This window comes from Phoca vitulina, unplaced genomic scaffold (assembly GCF_004348235.1).
Source record: "Phoca vitulina isolate PV1807 unplaced genomic scaffold, GSC_HSeal_1.0 scaffold71, whole genome shotgun sequence".
Lineage (NCBI taxonomy): Eukaryota > Metazoa > Chordata > Mammalia > Carnivora > Phocidae > Phoca > Phoca vitulina.
The window spans coordinates 13599624-13626164 of NW_022589774.1; the positions used below are offsets into that span (position 1 = coordinate 13599624).

The 26541-nt window shown below is 35.8% G+C and overlaps 1 protein-coding gene and 1 pseudogene across 2 annotated transcripts; one reads left to right on the forward strand and one right to left on the reverse strand.

Moving 5' to 3' along the window:
• Nucleotides 1-5417: 5417 nt before the first annotated feature.
• Nucleotides 5418-25994, reverse strand: LOC116624900 (complement factor H-related protein 2-like). Its single transcript, XM_032393154.1, has 5 exons — nt 25794-25994; nt 22508-22702; nt 21289-21465; nt 6721-6903; nt 5418-6265 (listed from the first exon to the last, which is right to left on the reverse strand). Exons 1-5 carry the CDS (start codon nt 25849-25851, stop codon nt 6069-6071), a joined length of 810 nt encoding a protein of 269 aa, XP_032249045.1. The 5' UTR covers nt 25852-25994; the 3' UTR covers nt 5418-6068.
• On the forward strand, nt 10665-11315 carry LOC116624901 (annotated as a pseudogene). The gene has a single exon (XR_004297970.1). The product of XR_004297970.1 is annotated as a protein BUD31 homolog (transcript).
• Nucleotides 25995-26541: the final 547 nt, after the last annotated feature.

Here is a 26541-nt window from a genome sequence, read left to right on the forward strand (position 1 = left end):
ACATATGCATATATTCCTCCTAAAAGCAGAGGTGTAGATAATGGACGGCTTTGACAAGACAGGCTGGGTAGGTGGGCCGAGGTAGCCTTCAATAAGAGACACCTGGGAGCTTTGATTGCTGGAGAATTCTGGGACCCCATTAGGCAGCCTGTCCAAATGGGGACTGACTGTCATCAGTTTAAAGCTGCCACCTCACAAAGACTTTTGTGGGTGGTCTTCCTTTGCCCTGGACAGGAGCAGGTGGTTGGGGAATGGTGCAAACTCCACAGGCCTGGAGAGACCCAGGTGCCCAAGCCTTGTTGATAGGATGCATAGTACACATGCTTGGGCCCCAGAGGTCAGGAAAGCCAGGGACTGGGAACTTAAGTGTCAGGAGACACCAAGTCTCAACAATAGGCTCTTGGGGGTCTTTGACATTTGTATAACTCCAAGCCCTAGCTCAGAGAAATATGCACATTCTCCCTGAAGGCAAAGCTGAAGAACCTGGACTCCATGGCCAAATTGGTGAGAGTATCCTCCACTAAAAGGCACCTGGAGTCTGGGGCACTGATAAGCCCCAACCCTATCAGGCAGCCAGTCCAAATGGAGACTGAACTGACTCTTGGTACTATAAAGTAGCCACCTCAGAAAGATGGTTGGGGTGGGCTCCCTTCACACTGGAGGCAATATGGGTGGTTGGGGACCAGTGTTCCACAGGCCTGGAGGCCCTCAGATGCCTCTGGCTGACTGAAGGGTGCAAATTGCACAAGCACGAGCCACACAGGTCAGGATAACCAGGGAACTGGAACAGGGAGACGATGGCAGGAACTGGACTGCCTTGCAGTGGAGAATGTTCTGGAAGAAACCCTGGGTCCCCATCAGGCAGCAAGTCCAAGTGGGGATTCACTGTCAGCTTTGCAGCTGCTGTCTCAGAAAATTTGCAAGGGGTGGGCTCTCTCCATCTGAAGGTATGGATGTGGTTTCAGGTGATTTCAAATTCAGTAAGGCAATGAAAAACACATGCAAAAAAATTGTAAGGAAAGAGTAAAACATAATTATGTAATTCTAAAAAATTTTTACATATGCCACAAAAAAAGAGATATTAGAACCAAAACAGCAAATAATGTGTTTATACTAGGAGCACAAAACTGGAAAATGAAATATTAAAAAAATCCTTTATTAATATTGAAAAACAAAATATTGAAGCATAAATCTTACAAAATATTTTTAAGATCACTACACTAAGATTTGCAAAATATTACTGAGAAAAAAATTAAAAAGACATGTAAAGGAAGAACTCTATGATGTTCATGGATGGAAGACAATACAAGTAAGATGTCAATTCTCCCGAGTTAATTTATTCTTTGAACATGACCCACATAAAAGTCTCTTTTTTTGACCAAAAATAATTGACAACATGATTCAAATGCATTTGGAAATGGCCAAGGCTGTCCTGAAAAAGAACAAATTGGAAGATTTGTAATACCAGATTTCTAGATCTATATTAAGGATACTCTATTTATCATGTGGTAGTATCATAATGGTAGACAAATTGATCAATGGAAGAAAGGGAGTCCAGAAATACACATCAACACCCAGATAACTTGTTTTATGCACTAATGTAATTCAATGAGGAGAGAAAATTTTTTCTTAAATATGGTGAAATAACTATTGGATTTTGGTATGACCAACAAAATGGAAACCCAGCCTCTTTCTCATACCAAGTAGATTAACTGAAACTGGATTGTGGGCCTAAATATAAATCATCTAAGAGAAAAGGTAGTGTTATACCTTCAGTCATTCATGATAAAACCAATATTTACTTAACAGATTTCAAATTATATTTCAGTAATAACTTACTTTCAAATCCATCAAAAAACATCACATACACACACACACACACACACACACACACACACACACACACACAAGCCATAGATTGAGAGAAGACATTTGCACTACATATAGATAAAAGACTAATATGTATTCCACATAAAGCAGTTTCATAAACCAAGAGAAAAAAATAACCCAACTTAAAAATTGCAAAAAATCACCTAACAAACCTATGCACAAAGTGTTCAGTTATCACCATTCATCAGTGAAACTCAAAAGAGAAATACATTAAATATCACTATACATTCAGAGAATGGCTAATGTCTGAAAGCCTGGGTGCATTTGCTAAGAATAGAATATTAAAAGGATTCAGAATTTGAATAAATAAAAAATGATTGATAATTATATGTGCATAAAATTCAAAAATTTCTGCCTCAAAAAATTAACGTGGACTCAAATGTCTAATAATAACTTGGAAATATGTCTAATTTATATCACAGAAATGTAAAATGAAGTGATAATCTCATTATTTCTAAACAAAGGAAAAATAATAGCAAAAGGGACTAGTCTCTTAATCAGAAAATTGAGAAAAAAAACCAAAACAAATGTCCCTTAAATATCTTAAATGCAAATAAACACACTCAAAATAATAAAATGCACATTAAAGTTATACAGAGGTCCATTTATAATCTACTAAACAGGAAAGATAGTCAAAAGGTTGACAATATTCTCAGTTGACAAGGCCAAGAAAAAGTAGGCTCTCTAGAACATTACAGGATACCATACAACATCCCTGTGAAAAATAATATGAAATACCTAAGAAATTATCTCATGATCCATTAATTGCACTTTGAGCAGCGTATCCTGACAATATGTCCACAAAGTGTATTCATCATATTATTTGTTATCTGTAATAGTAAAAATATCAGAATGGTCTGAGTGAGATACATTCTAAAATGAAAATAACAAGGGACAGATAAATGTGTAAAATAATCTCTATAAAAAAGAGATTAATAGGGCACCTGGGTGGCTTAGTCAGTTAAGTGACCGATTCTTGAGTTCAGCTCAGGTCATGATCTAAATGTTGTGAGATGGAGCCCCGTGTTGGGCCCCACGCTGAGCATGGAGCCTGCTTAAGATTTTCTCTCTCTCTCTCTCTCTGCCCCTTGACATCTATTTGTGTGCTCTCTCTCCTTCTCCAAAGAACAAAGAAAGAAGAAAGGAAGAAAGGAAGAAAGAAAGGAAGGAAGGAAGGAAGGAAGGAAGGAAGGAAGGAAGGAAGGAAGAAAGAAAGAAAGAAAGAAAGAAAGAAAGAAAGAAAGAAAGAAAGAAAGAAAGAAAGAAAGAAAAAGAAAGAAAGAAAGAAAGGAAGGAAGAAAGAAAGAAAGAGAAAGAAAGAAAGAAAGAAAGAGAAAAAGAAGAAAGAAAGAAGAAAGAAAAAGAAAGGAAAGAAAAAGAAAAGAAAAGAAAGATTAGTCTTTCTTTTCTGACACTGGGTAGGATGTCAGAAACTAATAAAATTATAACCTTATTCAATGAGGGAACAGATATGAGAGAAGGAAGACTACTCTGCATAAAGACCCTTCTCATATCACTCTGCCTTATAAAACACGTAGATGTTTTCCATTGTTTAAAGTTAGATTAGAGAGGCACCTGGGTGGCTCAGTCGTTAAGTGTCTGCCTTCGGCTCAGGTCATGATCCCAGGGTTCTGGAATCCAGCCCCGCATCGGGCTCCCTGCTCAGCAGGAAGCCTGCTTCTCCCTCTCCCACTCCCCCTGCTCATGTTCCCTCTCTCGCTGTGTCTCTCTCTGTCAAATAAATAAATAAAATCTTTAAAAAAATAAAGTTAGATTAGAAAAGTAAGAAGGAGCAAAATCTAAAATTAAAAAAATTGAAAAAAAAAACTAATGCAAATAATTGTAAAACTCTTAATTTGGTAAGAGAGCCAATCAGAGATAAGAATCATTTCAAGTTGCTTTTTAAGAAAGTACGTAGAGTCAAGCATCCTGGGACAAAATAAACACAAGACATTTTAACCTTCATTTGATAGTTTAACTGGTGATAGTAATGTTTGCATGACACTTTTGATATTGTTTTCATGGATATTGAAATATAAGAATATATAAGTAAAGAGAAAAGGGGAAAATGTGTTAAAAAGGGTTTTTTTAACCCTATATTATTAAACTTGAATTGGAAAATCCTATTGGAAAATCCAATAGGAACTAATGAATTTGAAATTTCATTTCTATTTCAAATTTCTGACAACTGAAAGACCCTGGAAATAAAGACACTTCAACAGTATTGAACACTCCCAACTACCATGAATAGTACAACTTGGATTCTAAGCACTGTTCTCCAATAAAAAGAATCAGAACTTTTTGGAAAGATATGTGATTATGGGTGTTGCACAGTGGAAATAGACAGTGAGCCTGGAATGTCATGTTGTGCTAAAAAGAAGAGAAATACTCAAAGACTAATGGGGATATAACAAAGCAATCAAGAGCCAGTTGCAAGGCACTCACTAGCCAAATGTGGGATCATTTGTGCTTCAAAGAATAATGATTATAATTGATTGTGACAAACTGAATAAATAAAAATTCATGAATCCAGGCTGATACCATGTTTTAAAAGTCTTTAAAGCGATCGCAGAAGGTCACTGATACATCAAGTCCTTACTCCAAAAATTGGAAATAAAGGGCAAAAATAAAGATTTATCAAATCTTTTTAGGTGAAGGTTTAAACAGAGTTGATAAATTAACACTCATCCTTACACAAGAATGACAATAAGTGCAAAAAAACGAGACGATTGATCTTAAAAATCACTATTTTGAAATAACTGATTATATACAAGTATCATAAATACATTCCACAAACATTAGGTGAAAGGTTTTGGAGAATAGTATATACACAAGCATTAACATTAACAGCAAAGATAACTTGCCAATTCTAACAGTGTTCCTTTATATGTGAGAAAACTGGCTGTCACCAATGATTCACATTTAGATAAATTGACTCCATTGGTGACAGCCAGGTTTCTCATTCTAAGCAAGAATGCCACTTGATTTGATGCAATGCAAAGTTACAAGATATCACCTTAAAATATTTTTATCTTAATTATGTATATCTTGATTTTCATCTTAAAGTTGTGTTTTTGTAGAAATTTAAAATGTTTATAGTCAACTGATTTTAATTATGCTGTTTGAAATGTATGAACGTAAAAATCATATTTCAGACTCTTGTCATTGAATGTTTCCAAAGCCCTCCATACCAGCAAAATCATGAAAATGTTTTTAGATCTGGAGATAATCACCAGAGGTCTTTATAGTTCTTGATATGTATTGTCTTACTTTTTACATATCTTTATTTTAAAATAACGTATCCTATGGTTCAAAGGCGATATATATTAAAGATAGAAAAATTGGAGAATACAGGTAAGTATAAAGGAGCTAAACAGCCACTCTTCCCTCTATTATCTCTAAATTCAATTATAGTTATTATAAATTTTTGTGCTTTCTGCCAGCTTTTATTCTATAAACATTTATTCAGTGTTCAAAGCATAGTGTGTGTGTGTGTGTGTGTGTGTGTGTGTGTGTATGTGTCTATACTTGATATTGGACTTTTGAAATCACTTTTAATGTAATAATAGTTATGCACCTAATTAGATTTGAATTCCTCTTTATGATTTGTTTGAATTATTATGTTTGCTAGATAGACATCTTATAGGAGATCATGCATTTCATCATTTTTTGGCATATATATCTATTGAGAGATAAATAAAAGTAAATGACAATTTCATATATCTTATTAATAACACAGGTATGACACAATTAGGTTTCTATGTGTTTGTGAAGTGATATGATTTTGAAGATGGATGCAAGCATTTTTTTTCCCACATTTCCTCTGAAATGGAGGGCCTCAGGAAGCCTCAGGAGTTATGAAGAAACCTTTGAGAAAGTTAGGAGGATGGAAAGAAGCAGGCATGGAAGTGATCGCAACTAATTTCTTGACACAGATATTTTATGAATAGGACACATAGCATTTTGGTTCACCAAGTTTTAATATGGTGCTTTTTAAGAAGTGATTCATTTGTCTCTCAGGTTATATCATCCACATTCTATTTAACACAAATTCTGATTTATGAATAAAAATGAGTTAAATAATAGTTGAAAAAATAACTGAGAAGAATTGGATTCATAATGAAAACTTGGGATAAATGTACATATTTTAATTTTAGGACTGCATCTTAACCATTGCTTTATACACAAGTGGGATACATCAGTTTCCCTTCCCAACAGGTTACTCGAAATGCATGACCTGGTGACTTTCTATGATATCCAGCTTTACATATAAATTCAATATTATCCCCTGTTTTAGAATAAAATTTTTTCACATGTATCCATCGTAATTGTATGTTATGCTTTTCCATGATTTCTTCTGATACCACACATGCATCTGAAAGTACAAAAATGAACATAAAACATTAAGTAGCATACAAATATTTGCCACAGAATTTCAGACTTTCAAGTAGATTATTCTACATTGGCCTAGCACTTCATTCTCAAACCTTGTTCCAAACCAACTCACTGAAAATCCATCATGTAGATTTAAATCATTTTAAACAAAGGATGTAAAAATGAGGTACTGGGTTTAATGTATAATAATTAGATATTATAATCAAAATGCAAAATGTCAGCTATCACATGAAGAACTTTTATTAAAGAATCTTTTGTTGCTGTTATTGCTTGAACAAGAATTTTTCCAACTTGATTTCCTCATATATTAATATTTGGTAGTCAAGAATTCAACAGAATTGTTGTTTGTTAATCCATGAAAATTCTATAAATAGGAAAACATCATATTCAGTACACAAATTTTCCCAGGACCTATGAGAATATGAAAATATTTACCCAAGCATTTTGGTGGTTTCGACCACTGTCCATTCCTACATATTATAGTCCTGTTTCCCTGAAGTGCATAGAAGTGCTGGCATCGGTACTCAACTGATGATCCTGGAGCATAAGCTGGTAATGGGAATGAGGTAATGTCTCCGTTGTCAATAGGTGGAGGGGGACCACATTTTCCTTTAGGGTCTAAAAAAACATTACTTGATTTATTGAAAGACCAAAGGAAAACACAGGCAAGCAATAAAGATATAGCACAGTCCTTCATATTAAGACATGTGATTTCTGCTAACATAAATGATTCATTGAAGAAATTTCAATCACATAAAATGAGAGTTACATTTTTGAGCCTTTCCTTTCACCCCACATGAAAGCACACATAAGGCATTAACAAATATGTCTGCTTTGCATTATTTCAGTATTAAAAAATGCTTTGCTTAGAGAATATATGCTGAACAGATGGATAGCTTAGATACAGAAATGTCGTTTTTATATACAACTTATTGTAGTATCTACTGGATCTCTAGTCATTTTTTTTTCATTATGTTCAGTTAGCCAACATAGAGCACATCTTCAGTTTTTGATGTAGTGTTCAACGATTCATTAGTTGTGAACAACACCCGGTGCTCATTACCACACGTGCCCTCCTTAATACCCATCCCCCAGTTACCCCAATCCCCCAACCCCCTCCCTTCTGAGACCCACAGTTTGGTTCCAGGAGTCCAGAGTCTCTCATGGTTTGTCTCCCTCTCTGATTTCTCCCCATTCTGTTTTCCCTCCCCTCCCCTGTGGTCCCCCACGCTATTCCTTATGTTCCACATATGAGTGAAACCATATGATAACTGTCTTTCCCTGACTGACTTATTTCACTTAGCATAATCCCCTCCAGTTCCATCCATGTCGATGCAAGTGGTAGGATCTCTAGTCATTTTTTATTGATTTTCATTTTTATTACAAAATAAATATCCCCCCCCTTTCCTAAATTCAAAGAATTACATGTTTGTATAAAGTGAAAGGCAACTGCTAGCTTCCTGTTCTGGACAAGACCTGGTCAAAACATTTCTGCTTCCAACATAAAAAGAGATTGTCCAGGCCTAGCAAGACAGAGGCATTTCTTACAACACCTGAACTACTCCAGAGAAACACCATAGAAGAAACCTAAGACCACGCCTTTCTCCACCTTGATCAGCAGAGGCCAGGTGAGGAGCCTAGACTTCTACCCACACTCCTAGAGAACAAGACACCACTCCCTTTTCCCGTGATGTTGGTGGTAGCCAAGTGGGAATTCTGGACTTGTACCTTGCATGGTAGTAATGATGGCCTAATAAATAAAACATTTCCAAAAAATGCAGAGTTTTGTTTATTTATTTTAGGATTTTATTTATTTATTTGACAGAGAGAGACACAGTGAGAGAGGGAACACAAGCGGGGGAAGTGGGAGAGGGAGAAGCAGGCTTCCCGCCAAGCAGGGAGCCTTACGCAGGGCTCGATCTGAGGACCCTGGGATCATGACCTGAACCAAAGGCAGGCGCTTAACGACTGAGCCACCCAGGTGCCCCAAATGCAGAGCTTTAAAACATAATACTCAAACTGTCTGGAATATAATTGAAAATCATAGCAGGGACGAGGAAAATCTCAAAAAAGAAAAGAAAATCAACAGAAGACCACACTGAGATGACACAGATATTGGAAACATTTGACAGTGACTTTTAAAAATTCAGTGGAAGTATAGAACTGAAAACTGTAACCATTTCCTTTTGAACTCACTGGATGGGCTCAATAATAGATTGCAGATGCCAGAAGGATACATAAACTTGAATATAGAGCAATACAAATCACTCACTTTGAAAATAGACTGAAAACAAGCAAACAAAAAAAAAAAGGGACAGAGCTTCAGGGACCTGTGGGAAGATAACAGAGTAGACACTCGGAAAAAGAAAGAGGAAGGGATTGGAAATGAAAAAAATATTTCAAAAAAGTGGCTGAAAATTTCCCAAATTGGTCATAAGACATAAATATGTATGCTAAAAAAGCTGAGAAATCTCCCAACAGGTTAAACCCAAAGAAATTCATGCCAAGATACATCATAATCAAACTGCTGAAAACTATTAAGAAAAGGAAAAAAGTATCAAAAGCTAGATAGAAATTATGCAAACCAATGGGGGAGAAAGGACTCAAATATCAGTGGGGTGCTCATCTGTGACCATGGGGTCAGAAAGAACTGTCAACCCCAAATTCTATATGCAGTGACACTATCTTGTAGGATTTAAGGGCGAAAGGAAGACATTCTGAGGCAAAGGAAACAGAATTTGTCTCTAGCAGACCTGTCCTTAAAGAATTTATAAAGGAATTCTCTAAGTAGAAAGGAAAAGATAACAGAAGAATTAAGACTTCAGGAATGAAGAAAAAAATGGAACTAATAAAAATAGGGTAATATAACAGACTCTCCTTTTCCTAGTTAGTTGGCTAAATTATGTTTGACGTTTGTACAAAATTAAATCATTTGATATGATTTGATGTCTGAGCAAAACTATATCACATGCTAATTAATATATGTGGAGGAAATACCCAAGAGCTTTATGTTAAAAATGTGGGGAGAGTAAAAGGACCTAAATGGAAGCAAGGTTCCCACATTTCACTTGATGTGGTAAAATGTCAATTCTGGGGGGAGTAATAAGCTATATACGTGCATTTTCATACCTACAGAAACACTAATAAAACTACACAAAGAGATATGCTCAAAAACAATATAGATATATCAAAATAAAATGATTTTTAAATGTTCAAAAAATCCACAGGGAAGGCAAGAAAACAGGAAAGAGAAACAGAGGAAACACACATAAAACAAATAATAAATGGCTGATACAGTCCCTAATCTATCAATAATTACTTTAATTGTAAATGGTTTAAATACTTCAGTTAAAAGACTAAAAATGGGGCACCTGGGTGGCTCAGTCGATTAAGCATATGCCTTCAGCTCAGGTCGTGATCCGAGGGTCCTGGGATCGAGCTCCGCGTCGGGCTCCCTGCTCGGTGGGAAGCCTGCTTCTCCCTCTCCCACTCCCCCTGCTTGTGTTCCCTCTCTCGCTTGTCTCTCTCTCTCTGTCAAATAAATAAATAAAATCTTTAAAAAAAAAAAAAAGACTAAAAATGTCAGGATGACATAAACAAGACCCAGCTATATGGCATCTATAAGAAACTCTCTTCAAACATGAAAACATAGGTGGGTTCAAAGTAAAAGACTGGAAAATATATATGCCAGGCAAAAGTTTATTTGAAATACTACAAAGGGTTAATATAATAACACTTTTGTTGATTCCCTTTATTTCCTGAACTCTAAATACTAGAGAGTTCTATGACCAAATACTCAGACTTTTTTTTTTTCCTGTATTCACTAGTCCCTGGGATAAACTCAGGTAGTAAGTAAGCTACCTTGAAATATAATCCACATGCTGAAGAAACCCAAATTTATATCACCTTCTATGATCACACCCCAGCTGCCTATTCCATGTTTCAAAGTGGAATTTCTTGGGTTGTCAAATGTATTTGTGGTAGCTTTAATACATTTGTTCCTCAGGAAATAACTCAGTGTCTAATGCTTATGACAGGGAATTTTCCATGATTCCAACTGTTCTTTTAATCTGGCCAAATCTTTCATGAAACAAATACACTACATTACTTAGTTCAGTCTGCCCCCCAAAAATTGAATTTTAAGTACCATCATTTTATTTGTATTTTAAAAAATATTCCATAAAAGAGAAATGGCAGCTGATGGTGACAGTGGTTCAGATGAGACTGAGGACCAGAAAGGGAATATGGCCTCCCCAAAGTCACAGAGTAATAATTGGTAGAGCTGGACAAGAACCCAAGCCTGTAACTGAAGAAACCAGAGGTCTTTCTGTTATACTCTTGGGAAGCAGATGATCTTTGCAAATTATCTTGTGGGAAAAATGCCTAAAGTCAAAAGAAGCCAGAAAGCTCCCCCAGATGGTTGGGAGTTGATGGAGCCAACCCTGGATGAATTAGATCAAAAGATGAGAGAAGCTGAAACAGAACCTCATGAGGTAAAGAAGAAAGTGGAATCTCTGTGGTCTATCTTCAGGATCCACCAGCAGAAAACCCACTATATTTCTGACCTCTTTTAGAAGCAGAAAGCCATAAGCAGAGAACAATATGAATATTGTATTAAAGAAGGCTATGATAAAATCAGATAAAAACCTGATCGCAAAATGGAAAAAGCAGGGGTATGAGAATTTATGCTGCCTGTGCTGCATTCAGACACAGACACCAATTTTGGGGAGGAACTGCATTTTCCGGGTCTCCAAAAGCAAGCAGGAAGTGGGCCGGATCATCGCCTGTACACACTGCAGCAGCTGGGGCTGCTCAGGCTGAGGACCTCAGGCCCTGACCCCTCCTGACCCTGAACTTGGGACTTCCCAGGTTCTGCCTCTTGCGCCACCCTCTTTCCTGGGAGCGTAGCCTGAGTTGGAGCATGGTCTCTACAGGTAAAGGCTTTGGTGTTTATCAGTTGTGATTTGTAGAAATAAAACTTTAAACCTTTAAAAAAAATTCCATAAGTACTATTTCATGACATATTTATAGCAACATACTTTGTCTTTAAAAATAAATAAAACTTGGGGGGAAATGAGATAATCTTCCTTCACACTGAGGTGGTTCTGTCCAGTTCCATTTAAACATATCACTTTGGGGTCACCTGAGTGGCTCAGTTGGGTAAACATTTGACTCTTGATTTCGGCTCAGGTCATGATCTCAGGGTTGTGAGATTGAGGCCCACATGGGGCTCCCTGCTCAGCAGGGAGTCTGCTCTCTCCTTCTGCCCCCTTTCATGCTCTGTCTCTCACAAAACAAAAACAAAATCATATCACTTCTCCTTCACCAAACAAATCTAAAGGTTTGATGAGTTCATAATGTACTGTCTTACCAGAAGGATACCACCCAGGCATCTTATTTGGTAGAATAACATTTTCCACTATGGGTGGAGTCACACCAGAAACATCAATTAGAAAATAAATGTATACCCAATGTAATGATAATTTGAGTAGCCATTCAGCAAATGGGATTCCAAGTCTATTTCAAGCAGGATTTAAAATCAATAATTAAGCCGTCATTTTAAAAAACTGCTAATTTTAATAAATTTACATGTAAGATTGAGGAAAAGGAGATAAAACAATATTTTTTATAAGATTTAAGTTTCTATACCTTAAATTTCTCTCCATCCTTCACTAGAAGTTTGATAGACTTTTTTTTTTTTTTTTTGGCATAGATCCATTAAAAATGAGAGTTTTTCTGGATATTTCCCTTTGGGTTTAATAACATAAATATTATAAATTATATAAACTTTAAATGAATTATAAACCACAAGAAAATTATTTTAATAAAGGCTGTAGCAACTGGCCTGGCTTTGCAGGGTTGAGAAGGTATACAAGCTTAATATTTCTGTCACAGGGAGAAGCAAGAAGTGTGAAGTAGGCACAACCACAAAAAGATCTGAGAAATCATCAGAATCCCTAAGATGGCTGACAGAAGGTATTCCTCAGCTGAAATCAATCACTAAAGGTGACAAAAGGTGAATGCTACTTCAAATGTAAAGGCAACACCTTAAAACTTCAAGGAACATAAAAAAATCAAGGAAACATGACACCACCAAAGGGACACAGTAATCTTCAACCCTAAAGATTGGAGATCTGCAATTTACCTGATAAAGAACTCAAAGCAGCTGTCTTAAAAATGCTTAGTGAGGCACAAGAAAACACGGAAAGACAATTCAATAAAATCAGGAAAACAATACACAAACAAAATGAGAAATTTAGCAAAGATATAGAAATCACAAGAAAGAACCAGACAAATTCTGCACTTGATGAAATTGAAAATGCAATGGAGAGCATTGACAACAAAATAGATCAAGTGATTTTTTTTCTAATCTTTCACTTTGAGTGTAAATATGTTTTCATATTAGAAGTGAGTTTCTTGTAGACAGTACATAGTTGAGTCTTGTTTCTGTGTTCACCCTGCCATTCTCAGTCTTTTAACTGAAGTATTTAGACCATTTACATTTAAAGTAATTATTGCTGTGTTAAAGGCTATGTCAGTCATTTTATTATTTGGGGGCTGTATGTGTGTGCGTGTGTGTGCGTGTGTGTGTGTGTGTTCTCCGTTTTTAATTCCTGTTTCCTTTTCTTGCCTTCCCTGTAGGTCTCTTCAACATTTTAAAATAATTTTATTTTGATACATCTATATTGCTGAGTATACTTCTTGTATAAGTCTATTAGTGGTAGCTCTAGGTATTAAGATGTACATATATAGCTTAGCATTCCTTTCTGGTATTCACACATTACCACTTCAAGTAAAATATGGAGACTTTACTTCCATTTGGGTCCATTTACTCTCCCCACATCTTAAACTTTGCATATAATGAATATGTTCTTTCTGTTATCACTTATTGAGTTAGTCACATTCAGTCACATTCAGCCAGAAACCAATCTAGCTATTTCTCCCAGTGAAAATTAAATATAGGTAATTAGTTGCAAAGGTACAGAAAGGTCTGCCAGACCAAATGGGAGAATGAAGAAGCTGGAGGACATAAAGAGCAATAAGTATAATATCAAAAAGCAAAAGATTCTATTGCTTTCAAGATGGCACCTAGAACTTACACATGTTGCTCTGTTGTTGGAAGGAGTTTTGCAGTTAGTTCTGGGTCTAGGGAAGAACAGGAACAAACTAGCAGGACTTCCAAAAGTAGTATTCCCTCTGGATCACCCAATCTCCACTTGAATACATCTGTTTCTAACTACTGTTGGGAACTGCCACACTGGTAAAGCCAAAATGATCTTCCTTGTTTCTGATTTCCGACTACTCCTTCTATGGGTGAAACTCAGTGAAAACCAACAAACAAAGAATAATAGGAAATGTAGTTTATATGCTTTAAATCTTAAGAAATTTGGATGTGGTGCTTGATGACATCAATGAAATAATCAGCGTAATCCACCACTGTCCATCACAATAACAGTAATGATAGCTCCACATAGCAAGATCAAATTTGCCTTCCTATAATGAAGATGTCTTTGTTCTCTTCCTATAAATGGGAGTCAGAACTTCCAACTCATCCTATTGATATTTGGTGATGTTATTACCTTATTTTAGTCACAAGCCCACAGAGGTATTCTGTATCTTAAAAGCTAAATCATTTCTTTTCACAAAAGCATAAGGTCAAGCAAGAGAAAACAGCTAAAAATATGCAAATATATCTATAAGAATCAAAACAGAAGTATATTGTCATAGTCCTCATGTAAGTTATTGATCATTAGGCTGTGGTTGATATTATAAATGTTTTTCTACACCCCATTCACTATATGTTTCCTTCCTCTTCAGCCAGCATCTAAACTAGTCCAGGTCCTCTACCTGATGGGGTTAACCACACTTCTCCAAATTGTCAGAATCCACAGCAACCTTATATTTAGTAGTTTGTTGATGTCTTCTATTAACCTTTATTGATACACAGAGAAGTGCAAAAGGAGGAGCCTCAGAGAATTTTCTGCATTCAAATATAATTTCCCTGCTCTCATCAGGTAGTAGTAAACAATAACCCTTTGGCAATTCAGTTCAATATCCCAGCCTGTGTACACAACCCACTCCTATGCCTGTTAGTTCAATGACATGAGAGGCCCAAGATAACAACAGAGTTACCATCAACTTCCAGTAAAGGGAAATATTGATTTGGTCCTGGTGAAAGCATTGTATCTTATGACCTACCTTCTAAACTAGCAGCGTACAAACTTGTAAGCCTGGAGAGAGAATGTTATTAGTGATTAAACATCTTAACAGATGCAGATATAGTGATAATCCAATATATTTTAACATAAATTCTTGGTCAAAAAAGAAAATACAATAAACAAAATTCTTGCAAACACAAAAAGAAGGGAATTTCTTTAAGCAAACAAAGCAGAGCTGTTGAGATACTATGCTGCCAATATGCTACAATCCCAATTTACTTGCAACAAAGTTAACAGTGGTGATATTATGATTTATAATAAATATATATTTAGTCCTTGTCCCCACATCTAGCACAGAGCTCCTAAAATGCTTGGAATTTCCTAAGTGATGAGTGTGATAAAGGTGTCTTTAGTTATGTTAATGAGGTGACTTCTAGAAAACTCCAAGGATAGGGTCTTCTTGCCAGAGAGGAACCAGCCCTATCTTTAGAGAGTTGGAACTTGCAGTCCCACCATCATGACCTCCAGAGAGGGGAGAGGGACTGGAGGTTGAATCAATTGCTGATGCCCAATGATTTAATCAACCATGCCTATGTAATGAAGCCTCCATAATAACCCAAAAGGACAGGGTTCTGAGAGCTTCCTGGGAGGTAAGCACATGGAGCTGCTGGGAGGGTAGTGAACTCAGAGAAGGCAAAGGAAGCTCCATGCCCCTTACCATATATCTTGCCCTGCGCATCTCTTTCATCTGGCTATTCCTGAGTAATATCCTTTATAATAAACTAGTAATCTAGTAAATAAAATGTTTTTGTTTGTTTGTTTTGTTTTGTTTTTTTAGTTCTGTGAGCTGCTCTACTAAATTAATTGAACCTGAGGAGAAGGTCCTAGGAACCTCTGATCTATAGCTATTTGGTTAGATGACACACTGAATTTTTGCAATTGTCTTGTGAAGGGGATAGAAGCAGTCTAGTAGGACTGAGCCCTTAATCTGTGGGATTATGCAATTTCCAGGTAAATAGTGTCAGAATTGAGTTGAATTGTAGGACACCCTCCTGGTGTCAGATAATTGTTTGGTGGTGTGGAAAAAACACACATCATAATAGGAAAGATCATCATACCAGTTGAATAGCAAATTTCAGTCAGGATTACAAATAGACATCTTCAGTGGGCCTAAAATAAAAGTCATATATGTTAACTGAAATTTTTCAGTTTTACAACTTGGTTTTGCACAATTAAAATAAAGCTAGTTTTCTCCCCTCCCTTTATTTTGATAGGCCTTGAGGAATTGTTGGTAGTCAGGGACCTGGGCTGAAGCAAGTTTGCACAAACATCTGTGGGTCAAGCTTTCCATGCCTAAAACTGGACACACAGCCACTGAACAAAGAATCCACCAAGGGACCTAAAGAAGATAAAAAAAAAGTTGACAATAGACCGTGTAAGGCTAAACAATGGCCCCAGATAACAGGAAGCTAGGACATAGCACTATGCCCACCAAGTCCATAGCGCCATAGTCTTATATAGAAAAGGTCTTAAACTGACCAATGGGAAAACTGTTGGAGGAGGGGGCCACAAACTCTGCCCCTTGCCCAGGTAAAACCCGTAAAGACCCCTAGACAACATCACTGCCCCGGCTTAACTCGCTAAACCCCTCCCGTGCCAGAGTCTCTCTTTCTGCCTACTAAAGCTCTTGCTTCTCGCCCTCTAGTTAGTTGCCTTGTCTGTGAGTCTCATGCTTCAGGCGAGCTCTCTCCAATGAGAATCTGGTAAACATGGACGCAAGTAACAGTTTCCTTTCTATACACCATCCACTCCTGACAACTGATCTTGTCAGAGTAATCAAACTGTGCCACCTTTTAAAAGTATTATGATAGAACCCTACTTTGACTTGCTTCTTTTAATGTATTGTTATGTTATGTGAAATTATTAGGAATTATATACAAAATATCCTGTATATCTGAGAAGCAGCACAATATGTAATTTCAGGACTTGTGTGATTCTGAGGAAAGAAATAATTTATTGGTGAAGTTCTAATCATATAAAGTGAGGATTGCAATATCTTGTAGCTCTTCCATTCATGCCACATTAAATCACACATACACTAGAAATAAATATTTCTGCTTTGCCATATTCCGGTATAAAAATGATGTTTGCAATGACTAATGATGGGCAGTTGCATAGTTAGCCATCATATAAAGTTCCCGTACCTTTTCTTTTTTAAAAATATTTTATTTATTTATTTGACAGAGAGCACAAGCAGGGGGAGTGGCAGAGGCAGAGGGAGAAGCAGACTCCATGCTGAGCTGGGAGCCCAACTTGGGGCTCAATCCCAGGACCTGGAGATCATGACCTGAGCCAAAGGCAGCCACTTAACCAACTGAGCCACCCAGGCACCCCTAAAGTTCCTGTACTCTTATACAACCTACTACAATGTCTCTTGGGACACTAGTCATTTAATTTTTTTTGTTTTTAAAAATCAACTCCTTGCAAAAATTAAAGAAACAAATTTATAGAAGGTAAAAAGGGTATACTAACTTCCTGTTTCAGAAAGATGGAATCTAGAAGCATTTCTAACTCCCTCTGCTAAGTATAACACAAAAGTCTGACATATTATATAAAAAAAACATAAGGAAACTCTGAACAATGTAGAGAAGTCAGATTTGCTAATGATATAGAAACAAAAGGAGCAACACAGCTGTGAATTGCTTGGGTTTCTTTTTACTTCTTGCATATCCCAGACATGCGATGAGAGAAACTTTCAACCTAGAGCCATGAAATTTACACCAAAAAAAAAAAGCCCCCAAAAGAATAGAGAAAGAGAACGGTCTCTTTCTAGGCAAAGGCCAAGAAAAACAGCCTACAAAGACAGATGCTTTTTTTTTTTCAAATAATATCTAACTTATCCTAGAAAAACACCATAGAGACACTGCAGTCTGCCTATCAGGAAAGGTTAAGTGGGTAGATTAGATTTTCAACCTGCCCTATCAAACAAGGTGCTCCTTGCTCTTCCCATGATGTGAGCAGAGGCTCACTGCTTATGCTATACTTATGTCCACAGTTGCAGCAATAAATTACCTCTTCTCTCCCATGGTATCAGTGGAAGGCAAGTGCATAGTTGGAAATGCACCTTGCTTGGTAATAAGGTGGCGCCCCAACCCCAGTCCAGGGAGATGTCAGCGAAGACAAGTGATAGGCCTTTACCATCCAGCACTAATAAGGCATTGCTTCCTTTACCTGCAAGAGTTGTATCAGTGGAGGCCTGATCAAATAGAAGGTTTAAATAAAATCCCAATTCTTACTACATTATACCCCAATGGTCCAGGATACAATTGGAAATTACTCATCACACCAAGATTCAGGAAAATCTCAAAAGAGAAAAGAAAATGAACAGATGCTAACTTTGAGATCACTCAGATTGTGGAACTCTTTGATACCTAATTTAAAGAACCAAATAAGAATTATACATTGAAAAATACAATAAGATAACATTTAAAAAACCCTCATTGGAAGGAGCTCAGTAATAAATTAGAGATGATGGAAGAATGAATCATTGATGTTGAAGATAGATGAATAGAAATGATGTAATCTAAAAGTAAAATGTAAACGTACAAAATTAACAGACTGCAGAGACTTGTGGGAAAATAAATAAGACTGGCATTCCATAAAGGGGAAAGGGTATAGAGCTAAAAAAAATATTTAAAGAATTGTGGTCAAGAATTTCTCCAAATGCATGTAACATATAAATATACCTCTTCAGGAAACTGTAAGCTCTACTCCATGTCAAGACACATCATTATCAAATTGCTGAAAATTAAAGGAAAAGAAAAAAAAATCCTAAATGTAGCTAGAGAAAAATAATGCAGAACCAATAGGCAAACAATGATTCAAATGAGAGTGAACTACTCATCCAAAACTAAGGAAGCCAGGACAAGTGGCCCAATATTTTAAAAGTGGTGGAACAAAAGAATTATCAACCTCAAATTCTATATCCTTTAGGAATATAGGAAAATAAGATAGTCTCAGACAAAGGAAAACTGAATTTGTTGCCAGCAGAATTACCCTTAAAGTATGACTGAAGGTGAAGTCTCTAAGAAGAAAAGAAAATATAACAAAAAAGAGAATCAATGGACTTGAAGGTAGGTCAAAAGAGAAGCAGTAAGAAAAAAGAATGAAGAAAAATGAGCAGAATGAAATGAAGAAAAATGAACCACTATTCAAATTAATTGGTGAAACCTTCCTAAATTTGATAAAAGGTATTATCTTCATATCCAAGAATCTCAACAAACTCCAAGGAGAAAAAAACTCAGATGCAGAGGTCTATACTGAGATACATTAGAATCAAAGTATCAAATCCAAAGATAAAGAGATAATCTTGAAAGTAGCAAAGAAGAAGCCACGCATTGCATATAAGAAGTCCTAATTAACATCAAGAGTCAATTTCTCCTTAGAAACCATGGAGGCCAGGAGGCAGTGATAAGAAATATTTAAAAGGGAAAAAAAACTATCAAGCAACAATTTTATATTGGGCCATAATATCCTTCAAAATTGAAGGAGAAATGAAGACATCCTCCAATAAACAAAAAGTGAGGGAATTTGTTATAAGTAGACATGACCTATAAGAAATGCTGAAGGCTGAAGTATAAGGACATCAGACAGTAACTTGAAGCTAAATGAAGACATAGAGGACAATGGTAAAGGTCACTATAGGTACCATTAGGTAACTATAGGTAATAAAGGGAAATATAAAAGCCATTATTATTGTGTTTATGTTTTTAAATTATTTTTCTTATATGATTTAAAAGACAAATGCATGAAACAATAATTATAAATCTATATTAATGGGAACACAATGACAAAGATATACTTTGTGACAATAACATATAAAGGGGAAGGAATGAAGATGTATAGGAGCAGATTTTTAGATGCTACTTCAGCTTGGCTGGTACTAATTCAAACTAGGTAATCGTAAATTTAAGATGTGATTTGTAATCCCTGGAGAAACCACTAAAATAAATCACTAAAGAATAGAAAGAAAAGCAAATGAGAAGGGAATCAGATTGGTTCACTACAAAAAAATCCATTAAACATTAAAAAAAGGCATTAATGGGAAACTGAGGACAAAAAGATATGAGACATACAGAAAATAAATTAAAATGGCAGTGGTAAGAACTTTGTTATCAGTAATTACTTTAAATGAATTAAACTCTCCAATTAAAAAGCAAAAGTTTTGGAGAAAGAGGTCTAAAAATGTTTGGAATGATGTATATGCTGTCTACAAGAGACTTGCTTCTTTTTCCCCCAGCTTTATTGAGATGTAATTGACAAATAACATTACATAACTTTAAGGCATTAAGATTCTTCTTGATTTTTTTTGTTTTCCGTTTATTTAAAAGTATGCTTGGCATACTGTAATATTCAGCCTGTATCAGACAGTTCAATTCTCTCCTTTTCTACATTGCAAATAACATAAACTGCAACTCCAGAAAAATGCTTCTTTTCTCCATTTTATTGTACCCCAGAACATGCCACATCTAGATGATGGTAATGTTTTTACTGGCACTCCTCCCTTCTTCTCTTCTTGGTCATTTCAGATTCATTTTCAAAATAGCATTCATAATGATCTTGTTTTAAATTCATTTTGTGTCATTTGCCTGCTGAAAATCTCCCAGAGGTTTCTAATTGCACATAGACTAAGGTCCAAAATATGTCCTATGGTTTATAACTTCTAAATTAATTCAACGCTCTGCCTCATCATGAGCCAGCCACACTGGCCTCCTTGTTTTCTTTCATTGAGTCCAAGCCTTTTGATGCCTTCAGATGATTGATCTAACTCTTCTCCAGGTGCCATCCTTAAGGTTGGAGAAGATTCAAAAACTATCTCATGTGAAATATGAACTCCTTCCAGTCACTTTATTATTATTATCTTTTATAATGTGCATGATTCATCATCTTTAATTTTCTATTTTCTTCTTTGTAAAATTATTTTTACTGTCAGTTTTCTACTTGACATTATAGTCTATGAATAAAGATACACTGACTCTGTAGAGCACTAATCTCTAACAGTTGTGGTACTGCTTGGCATACACAAGTTCACAATATTGATTAGATGAATTAATAATGAGTGGGAAAATATGGAGGGCTAGAATAGACACTGTTCCCTTAGAGGCTTTGACTATGCTTTAGGAATCTTATTATTCCCTAGACCCTTATTCACATCCAGCAACTGCTTTGTTTCCATTAAAAGTATGAGAAACTCCAACTCAACTTCAGTTCCAATATATTCCTGTTTTTGATGTGGTTTTTTATGAAGGAGTTTTCCATGTTCTAAATTATACCCTAGAAATCTGAATTTCAGAAATACAAAGTTCTAACAATGTGGAAATTATCAATACATTTGTGCTAGTCTTTAAATGAGATCAATTTAGCACTTGGCAAAAAAGATAAGTGCCAAGTACCTGTTTCCTAGCAATAAGATCTTGCACATGCAGTATTTTAACAATTACACTATGTAAAATTTAATTTATCCTCATGCTGTGTCAACTGATTTTGTCTAATTTCATTACAAACATTAAATTTGTGTTACTAAAACATGCAAGGATCTTTCAAAGATTTTCATTGTGTTCTTGACTAGTGTTTTCTAATATTGCCTACATTTAACTCATGTAAGGGGACAAAATGATTTTCTAGTGATTATCCAGAGACTTTCATATCTACTTAGACACAATTGGAACCCTAAACCTAAAAGGGGGACAATCACAACAACAGCAATGCTGCATATCTTTCCTGCTGCTAAGTCTTTATAAAATAGAAAAGAATACAGGATCTCAAAGGACAGTATTTTACTTACCTCGCTGACTGCATTTAGGAGGAGTGGACCAACCACTTTCTGTGCATTGGATGCTGCTCTGATTGTATAGAACGCTGTAGCCCGTATCACAGACAATTTGTACGGTGTCACCTTCCTGGTGTGTCTGTCCTGAAGATGCTGAATGACCATTTTCCACCCAAGGGAAAAAGCACTGCCCTAAAAACCGAAAAGATGACAAATACAAATCTTGCAAGGAAAGAGTAGTACATTTTGCAAACTTCAAAAGAGAAATCAAGCGCAAAAAATTCAATTCTTAAAAATTAGTTCATGCAAGTTAAAAAGAAAAAATATGTAATGTCATCAATCACCGCATGCATATATAAAACTTTTTACATTTGTAAAATTCCTCTAGATATCAGAAAAATTAGTTTTTATTTCTCATTTGATTGTCTAAATTGATTTTTGAAGGAAGAGATGACTTTTCTTTCCTTTGCCTTTGTTACTTTTCTATTTCATGACACTGTTTTCTTTACTTCTCTGCTTTTTCTCTGTACTCATTGAGAGGGTAAGACAAATATAATTTTAAAAAACAAAGATATAATCAGTAAAAAACACAAAATTAAGGAAAATAGCTTAAAAATGCTTCTTGAATATTTGAAGGAACAGCACATTTTGAATCAGATATTACACATACAGATAAACTCTTTTTTAAGATTTTTCATTTTATTTTTTTTAAAGATTTTATTTATATATTTGACAGAGAGCAAGAGAGCACAAGCAGGGGGAGCGGCAGGCAGAGGGAGAGGGAGAAGCAGGCTCCCTGCTGAGCAGGGAGCCCAATGCAGGACTTGATCCCAGGACCCTGGGATCATGACCTGAGCTGAAGGCAGTTGCTTAACCAACTGAGCCACCCAGACGCCCCACAAATAAACTTTCTTGAGACAATCTACATTCATACAATTACCAAATGAGTGTGTTTGAATTAAATAGTAGCAGTTAACAGTATTGACCATTAATATTTAAAATGAAAAGATCTAGATATTCCACAAAAGTTTGTACTTGGTTTTTTTTTCTGATTTGTTTCCACAAACAGCTTCTTACAAAAGAGGAATGACTATCTTGCCTTTGCTGGATCCTCCAGTCCCCAACTCTGTGATTGTCTAAACTCTGTGAGCCCCCCTGACATCCCCCTCATCCCCATCTGCCCCACTGAATGCACTGAATAATTCATCCAGATAATGACCAGGTATTTACTCACTGATACACTTTGGTGTTGGTGACCATCCTTCCTCTGTGCAGATTATTTGAGTCCAGAGTGATTGTGAAGGAGACACAAAGCTGTGATCACAGGAATAGTAGAAATATTTTCCTATAGCAACAGGGAAGCTTTGTTTATATCTGTCTTCATCATATATGTTTCCATGTCTTATTTCTGGAAAATCACAAGTTCCTCCTTAAGAAAAAAACAGTATCATACATGAATAATTATATTTTATTTTAATAATCATATTGATGAATTTATTATTCTATTTAATTGTTCCACTTAGGTTTGTGATTCAAGAACTGGGACAATCTATAACTAAGAGTATAAAGGTATTTGAGACATTTGTGATGTTTAAGTTCTTCAGAAGTATTTCCAAGATTAAAATGTAAACACTGAGGAAAGAATAAAAGTGGTTCTATCCAGTAGGCTTCTCAGATCTAAGAAATTCACTTGGGATGGTCAGATTATTTATAGTTCTCTATTCACTTTCTGTGTCTCTTCTTTCTGTGTCTTCTACAGATCTCCCCTCAGAAATCTTGGCCCTTTCCATCCCTCTTCTCCTACTCTAGACAACACATTACATAGGATATATGAACATATACACATATGAAACTATAATTGTAGAATGGGTGGCTTAAATATCTGAAATTTATTTTCTTGTAATTCTAGAAGGTAGAAGTCAGAGATCAGGTGTCAGCAGGAATGGTTTCTTCTGTGGCATCTGTCCTTGGCTTGTAGATGGCCTCTTCTCCCTGAGTCTTCCCTTTATGTGTCTCTGTCCTAATTTCTTCCTCATACAGGGACACCAGGTTTATTGGGTTAGGATCCACCCTAATGACCTTGTTTTAACTTAATTTCCTTTCTAAAGACCCTATTTCTGTATACAGTCACACTCTTTGGTCCTGGGAGTCAGGATTTCAGCATTTGAATTTTGCAGGAACGCAATTCAACCCATGCCAATAAACACACAAAGACGTCTTCTGTATACAAAACAGTGTGCTTCCACCAAGTGAGTTCATTTCTCCTTTGAGAAACATTGGTGCAACCCAAACTTACAGGGCATTCATCTCAAAGGCTGCTTTCAGAAAGAATTCACTGAGGAAGGATAGTTTCAAACTAGATGGGATGTTTTGTTGTCTTGTTATTATTGTTGCTAGTAAAGGGAATTACCTGGATATAGTCTTAAAGAGCATATAAAACTCTGTGTACAGCAAATTACCAAAATGAATTTTAGTAAATTCAGGAGTAAAGCACTGTGATTTATATTCTCTTCAAAAATGGTGCAATGAAGTATCTTAAAGCACTTTAGAGATTTCATTTATAATAATTTGGAAATGAGAGTTTTTGATTTTAAAAGAAAGAGCCTTTAAAAAGATATCATAATGAAGAATTTATAAAGACTTTAAGAAAGGAGAAAAATGTAATTGTATAAATAAAAATCTTAAAGATTTTACACATGCAGCAAAAAGCTATTAGAACTAGTACACAAAAATAAACTGCTCTCTAAAGTTTAAAAATCTACCAATTATATTTATGTCATGAGATATAATTTTTAATATACAAGGACTGAATTCAGAGACATAATCTAAAAAATATGTTACTCGAAAGGTGAAAACAAATCAGTGAGCAATGTGCTACAGCTAATGCTCTGAAAATTATTTATTTACTCAATATTTACCAGTGGACTCAGAAATGTAAATTAAAATTTATTGTTTTGATGCGAATTTTGTTGAAATATTAAATTGATCATAATTGCTTGTAACAGCTTTAGCTTTGTTAAAGATTTATTTATTTATTTATTTAGTTAGTTAGTTATTATTTATTTAAGAGCGAGAGTGAAAGCAGAGGGAGGGGGCGGGGGAGAGGAAGAGAAGCAGACTCCTTGTTGAGCCCAGAGCCAAACATGGGGCTTGATCCCAGGACCCTGAGATCATGACCTCAGCTGAAACAAAGAGTTGGAGGCTCAACCAACTAAGCCACCCAGGTGCCCCTCGTAACAGCTTTATTAAGGTATAATTGAAATACGGTAAACTGCATATATTTGAAATGTCTGATTTAATAAGTTTCTTTGTGTGAGTGAATTGGGAAAGCAGTTTTCACCAAATAAAACATCAATTACTTTATTTAACTAAACTACTAGCTTAGCGGGGTGCCTGAGTGGCTCAGTCATTAAGTGTCTGCCTTCGGCTTAAGGTCATGATCCCCCGGTGCTGGGATCGAGCCCCGCGTTGGGCTCCCTGCTCGCAGGGAGGCCTGCTTCTCCCTCTCCCATTCTCCCTGCTTGTGTTCCCTCTCTTGCTGTCTCTCTGTCAAGTAAATAAATAAAATCTTTAAAAAAATAAAAAAAAATTAAAAAAAATAAACTACTAGCTTAGGACAAATACATATTATGTACTATAAAGATAGATATTTTTATGTTTTAAGTAGTTTTAGTTAAGTGATATGTATATAAATGTATACTTAAAAAATTATATACCCACATATTATAAATAACAACACAGACTTTACACTATTTCAAATCCAAAACATTTTTTAAAGATTTTATTTATTTATTTGAAAGAGAGAGAGTGAGAGAGAGAGGATGAGCAGAGGAAGGGGGAGAAGCAGACTCCCCTGCTGAGCAGGGAGCCCAATGAGGGGCTTGATCTCAGGACCTTGGGATCATGGCCAGAGCCGAAGGCAGTCGCTTAACCAACTGAGCCTCCTAGGTGCCCCTACAAATCCAAAATATTTTAGAATGACTTTATCTCAACCAAAAAGCATCCTCTTGCATTAATAGAAATTACTATTAAGTGTTGATCATTACTGATTAATTCAGATTTTTAAGTGACTCTCAATAATTAAAAAATATGACAAATATTCTACTTCTGCTAAACTTAAGAAGTTTTGACATACAAAGTCATAAAACCATCACCATATACAAGATTATGTAGATATCCATTTCTTGCATTAAAAATAAGAAACCTCCATATATTTTGAGGTCAGAATCTCACTTTTCTTGTGACGTATTTCCTAAAGTTGTGTGAGCATACTCACACATCTCCATAATCAGCATTGTGTGTCCTGTCAAATTTAGGAAATAGAAAACAGAATTTATTTTATTTTCCCGTTAGATAAACACAAGATAATTTTCCTTTATAAAGTTATGCTCCATTATGGTATCACAATACAGACTATTTTTACTAGTAAATTCATTAAAAAATATAGATACATGAAAGTAGATATGATATGAAGTTACATTTAAGAGAGAAAGTAAGTGTTCAGATCTGTTTCAACTTACCTTGTCCATGAGCACAGGAAACCCACAAGATGAAAATAATACTGATTAGTAACAGCATGTTAGTTATTCCAATGCTATATTAATACAAATATTCCAGTTGTGCTGTTTGGGGTTGTAAATCTGGTTAATTAGCAGTTATCAAGTGTGACCCTGAATTTAAGTGCACTACCATGAAGCTCGTTAATTGTGGTTGCTCAGTAAATATCAAAGTTCAAAGAACTTTGCAAAATCCCTCAATTCCTATTGGTTAATTGTTTCACAATGATTTCTTGAATTCATTCCCTGATACGTACTGTACAGCTTTCTTTATGGACAATAACAGGCTGGCTCCAAAAGTGATGTAAAACACTAAGTTAAACACCCATTGAAAATCAATACAGCTCTTTCTCAACCAGGTGAATCATATGCAAATAACTGAATCCCTGTCATTATATTTTTCTCTTGTCCTTTACTTACCTTCATTACTTCATTACTTAAGGGTTTATGAAAACCAATGTGTATATTTGGACCCCATTCCATTATCTGTATTTTCTTATGCCTAGGGAAACACTGCTTTACTCTTTTTTATTATTATGTTATGTTAATCACCATACATTAGATCATTAGTTTTTGATGTAGTGTTCCATGATTCATTGTTTGCATATAACACTCAGTGCTCCATGCAGAACGTGCCCTCTTTAATACCCATCACCAGGCTAACCCACCCTCTCACCCCCCCCTCCCCTCTAGAACCCTCAGTTTGTTTTCC

Bases quoted from the DNA above. Each gene is read 5' to 3' on its own strand.
- LOC116624900 (XM_032393154.1), bottom strand. From the start codon at position 25,851: ATGCTGTTACTAATCAGTATTATTTTCATCTTGTGGGTTTCCTGTGCT. The intron at 6,904-21,288 runs GTAAGTAAAATA...ATGTTTTTTTAG, and splicing joins TCCTAAATGCAGTCAGCGAG to ACCCTAAAGGAAAATGTGGT. The intron at 6,266-6,720 runs GTAAATATTTTC...TTGTACTTTCAG, and splicing joins GAAACCACCAAAATGCTTGG to ATGCATGTGTGGTATCAGAA.